At 39.8% G+C, this 11,090-nt stretch overlaps 1 protein-coding gene across 1 annotated transcript; it reads right to left on the bottom strand.

Annotated features, from left to right (window-relative positions):
- Positions 1 to 3,356: 3,356 nt before the first annotated feature.
- Positions 3,357 to 6,072, bottom strand: LOC308335810 (interleukin-8-like). Its single transcript, XM_080793024.1, has 3 exons — positions 5,932 to 6,072; positions 4,352 to 4,487; positions 3,357 to 3,584 (listed from the first exon to the last, which is right to left on the bottom strand). Exons 1-3 carry the CDS (start codon positions 5,984 to 5,986, stop codon positions 3,467 to 3,469), a joined length of 309 nt encoding a protein of 102 aa, XP_080649150.1. The 5' UTR covers positions 5,987 to 6,072; the 3' UTR covers positions 3,357 to 3,466.
- Between the last annotated feature and the right edge of the window lie 5,018 nt (positions 6,073 to 11,090).

Here is an 11,090-nt window from a genome sequence, read left to right as displayed (position 1 = left end):
AGAGCTGGGCTTGGATTGCAAATGGTAAATTTATATAGTGCCTTTATACAAGGCCCTTCACATAGATTGTGTATTACATTCACACACACATTCATACACCGATGGTGGAGGAAACCATGCAAGGCACCAACCTGCACATCGGACCAATTAGGGGTTCAGAGTCTTGCTCAAGGACACTTCGACACTAACTCTGGGGGAGCCCACAGGCGAACTGGCAACCTTGTGGTTCCCATCCAGCCACTCTACCCCTGAGCCACCCGCCCCATTGTACTGCTAGAAATCCTTGAATGTGGTTTTGTTATTGGAGAATGCGTCCATTATATTTTCAGTAGTGCATGTAAGCTATGAACGTGTGCATGCATTTGTGTCAAGAACTCTTTTGTGTGTGTGTGTGTGTGTGTGTGTGTGTGTGTGTGTGTGTGTGTGACTGTGCTTTGTTTTAGCTTTGAAGAGAATGGATGCTGACAACGTGTATACATTTACATATTATTACTTCGAACAACAGTCAAAGAATGATCAAACAAATCCCGTTCATAAATACATTCCATGGTCATCAACTGATATTTGCTTTATTAGTGACTATTACTAACATTAATTCATGTCCCGGCGGTGGAGAGGTTATTCCCTATGGTTCTTCTCCAACAGAAAAGAAGTTACTTGCGGGCCAGTGAGATGAGTGTTCAGACAGCCCGACTCCCCATAGATGAGTACACAGTGAAGAAAGACAACGTCAAGAACTTCCACTCAAAGATCCTTGCCATTAACCTAGGTACTTTTTGTTTTGCGGTATTGTGTTCGTTATGGTAAATGGTGCATTTATATAGCGCCTTTATCCAAGGCGCTTTACAGAGATTGTGCAAATACATTTAGCTAAAACGAAAGAAAGCAGCAAATAAATAAAAATTTACACTCATATTTTACTTTCTCTAATAACAACCTAAAACATGAACCTTGGTTGAAAAAAAATGAAGTTGTCCTTTAAACAACTAGTTGACTAGTAAAAATCACTAGAAGTGAAAGCCCGCACGCACACACACACACACACACACACACACACTGTGTGTGTCAGCCCACGGCTGCCCATAGGTCAGCCCATAGTCAGCCCATAGGCTGCTATACATAAAGGTGTATGTCTTATGAGATTTAGATTTTGACATAAACTCACTTGCATCTTTCCTAGTGTTTGACATCCTCTTGATGCTCCGTGTCGCTGGACTAAGGCTCTGGACATGTGGTTTCCTGAAGGGAAAGGTTACGTCGTTGCGCTGCGACCATGATGACCATCCTGTTCCGGTATCGGGCCTCTGCAGCACCGTCGTAGACAGACAGGTACCTTTGAAATCATTGTCACGCCCACGGCTGCTATAGCGTTTTGAAGTGGAACTCAACGGCCTATAGTGTGATGGATTCTTGTGGAAAAGGCATCCGATATAGGTTGTCACAATACTATCCGTCACTCCGAAGAAAAGGAGAGATCCGAGCACTTAACGGAGGAGAGGGCGTAAAATGAATGCACTTTGATTGACAATGAATGTTTCTTCTTGATAATTGCCTGGTGATTTTAAATGACACAACTTCAAATGCGTAATCCCTTGCACTGTAAAAACTGGAAGTGTTGACACACCAAAGACTATGACTAAACTAAATTTGCTGCCAAAAACAACACTGGGTGCGAGTAAGGTTCATCAGCAGTGACGACACCACCAGAAGTGTGTGGGGAGGAATTAAAGTGGGAACGATGACTCAAATTTCAGAGAAAAGAGGATAAAAATAATCTTGCTACTCTAAATTTAGAGCCTGCTACGTATGTAACTTGACTGACGTTATGATAATGAACTTTATTTTTTATTTTTATTTTATTTATATAGCACCTTTCAGAGCAAGGTTCCAACGTGCTGTACAGTACAAGGTTAAAAAACACAAACAACATATAGCAAATCATAATCAAGGGCAGTTTAAAAACGAGAAACATAAAGAAAAGAAGACAAAATAGCAGCAGTTAAAAATGAACAATCTCCTATAGAAAGGGTAAAAAACATTCTGTGTAGAGGTGAGTTTTTAAAAGTGACTTAAACACAGGCACAGATGGTGCTAATCTTACATGCACCGGTAGAGCATTCCATAGTCTGGGTGCCCGGGCGGCAAAGGCCCGACCACCTCTGGTGACAAGGTTCGTCCTAGGGATCTCAAGTAGGGCCTTATCTGAGGATGCGTTTAGATTTAGGTGGGGACAGCATTTCTAGGATGTAGATAGGGGCCAGCCCGTTTAGGGCTTTATACGTAGGTAAAAAGTAAAATTTGGCATCTGGCACTCACAGGCAGCCAGTGCAGAGTCGCAAGTACAGGTGTAATATGGTCTCGTTTCTTGGTATTGGTAAGCAGACGGGCAGCAGAATTTTGAATTAACTGTAGGCGGGATGTGGTTTTCTTACTAAGGCCGGAGTAGAGGGGATTGCAGTAGTCGAGGCGTGATGAAATGAGGGCATGTATGACTATCTCGATGTCCGGAGGTGACAGGAAGGGCTTGATTTTAGCAATATTTCTTAATTGGAAATAGCATGATTGCACAACTGTTGTTACCTGTTTATTAAAGGTCAGGTCTGAGTCACACCGAGATTGCCGGCTGCAGGTGTGATATTTGAGGAAAGGGAACCAAGTTGTGAGTGTAATAAGAGAGTTGAAGTATGCTGCGCGTGGGTGTTGGGGTGAATCATCTGCCAAGGGTTTCGGCCAGGCTTCCCTACGGTGTCGAGGGTTAGGCTAAGGGTTGGGCTGTTATGTTTGGCATAGCTGACAGGTGATTTCATGTGTGTGTGTGTATGTGTGCGAGTGATAAAGAAAGTATGCTACTTTTCACATACATAATACGTACATTCAGTTTTCTTAAAAGTCACAAAAAAAACATCTGGTTATTAATGTATTCAACCTTTATTACAAAATCTGTTCAGCAGTCATTTACTTGTTTCCATTGTAGCTACTCCAGTAACTACATGGTATGCTACATATACACTCTCAATCGCAGTCATGATTTTATTTATCTGTGCCAAAATGATCTTCTAATACTACTACTTCACATTACACATTTTGCACATCCACATTCCACTCCAAATGACACTTGTTGGTCATCCATCCACAAATTAAAAGACACATAAATATTGAGTACAAATAAAAATGTATTGTACCGCTTATAATTATACTCACTTGAAGTACCACTACTTAAAGCGAATTGTTTGTAGTTGCATATTCCATTTAAGGCAGCTGTACAGTATATTATTTGTTGTACGACAAAAATAGCGTAGAGCTGCTACTTTCAAAATTTGAAAGAAATAGTATATGCTGTTTTATATATATATATATTTAATTCTTTGCCTAAAATAGGTACAGCCATGGTTAATGTGGTTAAAGTAAGTCATATAAGTAGGTAATGAGTTCACTGTCCAGCGGGTCATCATTGTTTATGATGTCTTTAAAGAGCCCCTCTCCGTTGCTGCTGCTGTTGTCTCCCCATAACAAAGCGGACCAGCTTCCTCACCCACGCCGACTGCGGGTTCAGGCAGACCTTCTCACCGCTCGCCAGGCCAGCTCTGGGAAAACAAACGCAATGAAATATGATATGGCTGAGAAAGACTTTCTTATCTTTTAGTTTTTGGTCTGAATCTGTTCTGGCAAGAGTCTCGTTTCAGTGTTTGTTTGGAAGTGAGATAGGCTGTGGTCCTGCATGTGGGAATGGAGATGCTTAAAAATGCTATATTGCATTATCTAGTGAGCAACTAAAAAAAACACATCTAAATTCAGTCGCGCCTGCCGGTTAAAAGGCCATAAGAATGCTGCTGCTGTGTGCACAGACTCACATCACAAGTAGAAAAAAAGAATCTACAAGCTCACAATGCATCATGATGCGGTGCAAGCTTGTAGATCTGCTATTTTCACAATAATATCTACGGTATCTATTATTATAAGCACAACCTTTGACTTGTTTTTTCTGTAAAGTCACTTGCTGGTTGATGTTTTTTTGGGCTTGATTCTAAAGTGTATAGTTTGGGCTTGCTTCCACATTTCTTCACAACAAGGAAACCCAGATGAATACTATGTAATTCCACAGACATCCATCTGAACATATTTTGTGCCCTTTTCATTAAAATGTTTAAAAAATATTCAAAATATTTCGATTTATTCTCAATGTGTTTTTAATGTACAACCTCACAATGTGTCGCTGTGAGCTTGTAGATCAGCTATTTTCATTTGTGCTTGTTTTCATAGACCTGGCCACTGGTTTCCCACCCGACAGACAGTGACGATGCACCTCTCTCTCACTGAGTGAACACAGGGAAGGAGCTGCAGGCTGACTTACATGATCTCCGTGGCCTGACAGTGAGCACCTCTGGGGATCAGCTTGATGCTCCTCAGGCTGTCTGGAGGGATGATCCTGGACTCCACACGTGGACAGTGGCAGTGTGTGTTGTAACTCCTGCTGATGGGTGGCATTCCTAGCACGGAATACAAGGTACGCATACACCATACAGTATTATATGATGTATGATGACTCCAAATGTGGGCTATAAAATTATAATTATATAAAGCATGCAAAACATAATTTAGTACTGGTACTGGCAGTTTGCAACATTGGTCCAGACACACACACACACACACACACACACACACACACACACAATCAATATCTTAGCTACTAGATACCGTTGGTTTTGCAATTTGTCATCATATGACATTATACAGCTTGCAAACAGTTATCTTGATTCATATCATATCTGAGCATTTGACAAAAGGCTACCGATGCTGTATAATACTGTAAGTATTGTAGGCTGGCCTACTCACACTTTTATGCACATGGTATAAAATAACCAAAGAGACTAGCTGATTTGGACAGCTACTAAAGACTAAGAGTAACTTGTTATTTTGTTTGTCATAACATGAATACAATACTAAACAGGTTTGTATTTCCTCAGCGGTCTGTTATAGGGTAGTATTATCATTATAATATACTTTATTACAAATAACTTTGTTGCTGTCGGGAGGAAACCTCCTAACTCCATTTTTGAGGTTTTAGATTTTCTTTTGGCATAAATCAGTGCTATTGAACACCCTTTACGTCTGTGGACAAAAACGTTGGACAAAACCTCTTAACTCCATTGGACTCTCAAACTGTCTGCTAAAGCAACTAACTCCACCACCGCTTCCCCTCTCATGCAAGTAATTGACAATAAACTCACAACACCAACTTTGATGAGGCTGTATTGCTTTTTTGAAAATATAAGGTTTTCTTAATTTCCTGAAAAATTAACAATTTGGAGTTAAGAGGTGTCTTCCCGACAGCAGAGATATACTAAATTTGACTGTTCTAATTAAAGGGCTGATTTGAAAGTTGATCCTCTTTCTCACGATGACTTGCACATTTCCCTTGTATGAACCACATGCTGACAGTGCATGTTTCATACTATGTTTTCACCACGCGCATTTCACTCTGCATATTTGCATCGCCGCCCTAATGGAACAAACAATGACTTTTGGGCTTTCAGAAAATAACCTGGAATTCTGGCAATTGGTTTAGCCCATTAAAACAGAGAAAGCATCTGTGTGATTTTAGATTTTTGCATTGGCTTTATGCTGACACTTTGTGCCGTGCTGCGAGCTGCTTTTTAATGTCTTGAAAGTGTGAGAACTACTAATTTAGAAGCCATTTGTAGAATCGGCCTTAATTTGTTTAATTAAGGTCTTAAACGAATAGGTTAATATTTGATCATCAAGTACTCTTCTCAAATATATGTCAAAGACTTTGACAAATCAAAGATGTAAATGTCAGATGCTGCACACCTCCTCCATACACACGCAGCACATGACTCCAGTCAGTGCTGTGTATGACTTAGTGTTTCTATATTGCATGTCATGCTATGTTGTTTCCATGCGTGGGCTTACCGTTAACAAGGCCAACCAGGGTTAGAAAACACAGCAGGAGATAGAAGAGCCTCATGTTGTTTTCGGGTTCTTGATTGTAGTAATTAATTAACACCAGCAAGACAAACAATGGCAATGGTGGTGATATGATATCCTTGGACAACACTGGGACACTCTGCACTTCACTATTTATACACAGAACTATTGTGTTTATGATGAAATATCAGCTGGGGGGGGGGGGGGCAGCATACGGTAGTCATGAGACAGGGAAAAACCAGAGGCTCCCTTTGGGGTTTGGGTCAGTCATAGATATACATCATCTAGAACAGCAGTGTTGATTTTGACAGCACATTTTTATTTTAGTTTGTCATAATTGTCTCTTGAATAGTTTTCATTTAATTTTAGTCACATTTTAGTCTCCTGGAATGTGTACAATGTAACATTTTTATTTGTTGACGAAATTGTCAATATTGGCTATTTAGTCTTATAGTTTTAGTCATCATAGATTAGTTTTCATTTAGTTTCTATTTAGTTCTCGTCAGTGAAAAAAGGTAGTCAGTGGTTCTCAGCTACTAGCTGTAATGTACTGTAGTGCTAAATTAGAAAGTCCTACAATGACCAATTCAACTGCATGCATCTTGCCTGGTAGGACCATCCCATGTAATTAGAATCATTGGAAAAGTTCATTTTCTTCTGTAATATAATTCAACAAGTGAAACTTTCATATATTCTCAATTAATTGTGCAAGTATTTAAAACCATTTATTTTTCTTTTAATCTTGATGATTATGGTATACAGCTCATGGAAACCAAAAATTCCTATCCCAATTAATTAGAATATTTTACGAGACCACAACATTTTTGGATTGTTCAGTCTCATGTCTCACACCTTCCTCTTGACAATACAACCTAGATTCAATGTGGGATTCAGGTCAGGCCAGTTGGCTGGTCAGTTAAGCACAGTAATACCATGGTCAGTACACCAGTTACTAGTAGTTTTGGCTCTGTGGGCAGATGCCAAATCGAGCTGGAAAGGAAAATTAGCATCTCCATGAAGCTTGTCAACATACTGAAGCACAATTTACTCTTAAAAAGTGTTGAAACCACTGACAGTTTTCACTGTCAGTGGATCAACACCATAGCAGATAACATGGCCTAAATCATCACTTTGTTTTGTCATGTCCAGAGTCCACATATTGCCAGAGCCATATACCAAAAAGGGGGTTTGGAGATTTTGACAACTTTTTATCATACTGTAGCTCATCATGGTCAGCACATTTTTTCAGAAAACACTGACTAGAAGTATATTTCCGGGGGGTGCTTTTAACCCCTTCCTCCCTAGAGGAAGAAGTTATCATGCTAAGTATTGTCCTAATTAAAATCAAAAGGTTAAATCTTTATTTAATGCCAATCGAACGTACATGGTAAAAATCACACCTGTGTGAAGTGAGGGGCGCTCTTATTATCATACATCTCATTCTGGCCAATCGCAATTTGCGTCTTCACTTTTCGGCCGTCACTTTTTATCTTCAATATGTACTTTGCTTGGCCAATCAAATCATCGCTATATGGGGTGATGATCAGCCAATCACAAGCCAATGTTTGTGTTTGCACAAACCCGGAAAGCTGGACATAGCTTGCGCCCCTCAAAAAAATACTTTTTTATTTGCCAAGACAAACATCCCTTCTGGGAGAGCCCACTGTGATAACACCGATCGAGGGCTGTTGCTCTGTTGACACACTGTTTATCTGTGGTTCAGATCAGACTTAACAACCACAAGGACCCCATATGACTAGTAAAGCATGAACATGTACTGTATGATCATGTGAAGCATAACCACAGTCAATACTTTCAGCTTCTCCTTACAATGAGCCAAAGAAAGAAAGCTAGCATGACAGAAAGAGACAGCAAGGTATTTTTTTTATTGAGGGGCGATAGCCCCTCCTATGTCCCGCTTTTGGTGTATGTAATGTAACCCAATTTTTGCCCCAACACAAACATTAAATGCCATTGACAATGAATGGACAATTTTGAGTGTTTGTGTAAACACAAACATTGATGACGAAGGTGAGGACGCAAATTCTGATTGGGCCGGAATGAGATGATGTAGGAAGATGTACGATGATAAAAGCGCCCCACACGTCTCAATGTTTGCCATTGACAATGAAAGGTGAAATATGACGTACATTTGTGGCAACACAAACATCAAATGCCATTGACAATTGATGTACGATGACAAGAGCGCCCCTCACTTCATACGGGTGTGACTATTTTTCAATTTTACATCACATAGTTATTACAGGCATTAATAATGTAGTATAGAGAGTATGCACGTGACATTATCATCAAACTTGGAAATACTGCAGGAACACCTACTGAGTGGCAAAAAACTACTTTTTGCCCTTGACAGCCCATACATCCAAACAGAAAAGTCCTATCTGATTGCATCAACGACATTAAACAATGTTGAACTCACTTTGCCTGTCACTTTGCCACTCGATTTTCCACTCGATTTGCCATTCACTTCATGCATGCGCATACCCTCTATAGAATCACTACTATTGAGTATTTGTATCAGTATAATCAACATATACATAACTACTGTATACACGTCATCACTAAACACTGAATCTCTGACTCCTTGTACTTTTACTTAAGTACTGTACTTAATTACAATGTTGAGGTATTTGTACTTTACTTGAGTATTTCCAATATCCAGTACTTTTACTTATACTCAGAGTCTTTACTTTTACTTCAATACAATTATTTGAAAACTTGAGTTACTAGTTACTTTGGCGATTTTAAAACATACATTAACCACTTCAACCCTATACATTTCGGCCATTTGGAAAATAGCCGATCTAGCCGAGCTGTAGATCAGCTATTTTCAATAGATTTTGTGAAATGGGACGTTCTGCAATATGTATACTTTTACTTTTAGTACTTTAAGTACATTTTGATGCTGATACTTTTGTACTTTTACTCAAGTACATTTTCAAATCCGTACTTTTACTTGTAACGAAGTAGTTCTAAATTGCAGTACAAGTACTTTTACTTAAGTAAAACAATTGAGTACTTTTTCCACCACTGAATACTAATAGATGAGAGATAAACATATATTAGTTACTGAAAGTGAGTGTGTTCTATGCACCGCCGTTCTATCTATTACATTAAATGTTGTACAACTTCCTCAAAGCTGTATACCGGTACATACAGGACTTATTGTTCCTCCTAGTTGTAGTAAAAGAAAGAAGTCTTTCACGGTAATGCCGTCATATCGAAAGATGTTACAAAAAAGCTAAAACAAAGCTTCTTAAAAGCTTATCAGACTACAGCAGCTGGTAGTATAACACTACACAGAATAGTGTAATTAGTTAGGGAAAGTTAGCTAAATCTGCTAAATAAATGCTAGATAGAGATGGATAGATATGGAAAATTGTTTTGTGCCAAGCAGTCATCAGGATACAGAAAACATACAAACAAACAGATCACACAGTACATTGACAATAAAGAAACAGTTCTAACAGAAGGCCACCAGTCATAGTTCCAAGAGGCATCAAATCACACTCTATGCACAGAACTGAGATGGGGCCTGCTTGTTCATAAGTCCTATACTTATGGGAACAAACGATCTTGAGGCCATTAGCTTTCTTCGCGAATGTATTCATAACGCCTACTATCGCCTCTCAATTTGTTCCAAGCCAACTCCCTTGGGAAACTTTGTGACAGCTGCTGAAAGTTGGCGTATCATTAACAACCTATATACAGGCAAAGTTTACACGTCATTCTGCTTTAAGCAGCATGCATGTGATGGGTCAAACTATGTTTTTTTCATGATTCTGAATCCATTGCATTTGTTTTGCACGAAAAACATTCCTTGGGCTAAAAACAGCCATTGCCTAAACTGTAATCCTGTGTGCTGTACTCTCCCTCTGCCAACCTGGGGAGAGCCCTGAACTGAGGTCATGCTTCCTTCAATGTGTGAGGAGTGAGCAGGCTGCGTCTTATCACCTGACAGAGGGTTTTCCCCAGTAGGACGCATCGCACGGAAGGAACACGTTATTCCAACCAGGTCCTTTCCCCTCCATCAGGTGCCCCTGCTGACCCAGGGGGAGGCAGTATAGAGACCAGGATTACTGCATGCTTTTTTGTGACGGTACCGACTCTAGCGGACACGGGGAGAACATGCAAACTCCACACAGACAGGCCCTTCTTTTGCCAACTAGGGTATGGGCGCTGTGGAGGAGAGAACACACCCCCGGCGGTAATGGAAGCGGACCCCCTGTTGAAGACCCCTGCCCTAGACTCTCTCTGTTGTGTCGACGGTGTGGGTGTTTCTGGTGGCTGTATAGACCCCAGAGTGTCTCTGTTGTGTGGAGGGTGTCAGGGGTGCTGCTCGCTGTGTAGACACAAGAGACTGTCTCTGTTTTGTTGTCCTGTGAAGGGGATGTAACAAAAAAGAACCGAACTGAGAAACCTGCCATAATAGTTCACATTATAACAAATGGTTCAACGTGACAGATTTGTAATTATTATATTGAACAATGAGAATTTGATTTGCATCCCGCTTACCTTGAGGCCAGGAGATTCTTTGTGAAGCTTGTATTTGGGTCCAAACACACCTTTGTTTTATTTTTGAGAGTGACACTGCAAGAGAAAGGAAGAGATACATATAGTTTTATCCGTTTAATTTCCTCGTACATTACATTGTATATTTGAGAAGTTGTGCTTCTCAGCTTCTCAGCACTCCCTCTATAAATCGGCTAAATCACAGGTTTTCAAAGTTTTGAAGAGTGTAGTATTATATTATGTTACAGTTCATATGGGAAACCGGAACATGTGGGTAAAGCGGAACGAGGAGTGATGGTTTTTCCGGAACAGGAAACCGTGGCCAGGCCACTAACCGCTCAAACTACGGTTTATGGTTTTATTTGATATAGTGCCCTAAAGCGCCACTATTTAGTCTTCCTGGGGTCCGCATATAAAAACAATTTAAAACATGCATTTGAAAAACAAAGGAAATAAAATAAAGAATACATTACACTTTATAATTCATATAGGCTACAAAATCATTAATTAATATGTGTTAAACAAAAAAAAACAATCTAATACATGCATCCTACAACAAATATTTGCCCAGGTGTCTCTACTTGATTTTTGAATAGGGCTTTCTGTATACG

The sequence above is a fragment of the Protomyctophum bolini genome (genome assembly GCF_963924005.1).
Source record: "Protomyctophum bolini genome assembly, chromosome: 20".
In the NCBI taxonomy this organism is placed as follows: Eukaryota; Metazoa; Chordata; class Actinopteri; order Myctophiformes; family Myctophidae; genus Protomyctophum; species Protomyctophum bolini.
The sequence above is the reverse complement of the archived record's forward strand: the minus strand, read 5'-3'. Positions and strand labels throughout refer to the sequence as shown.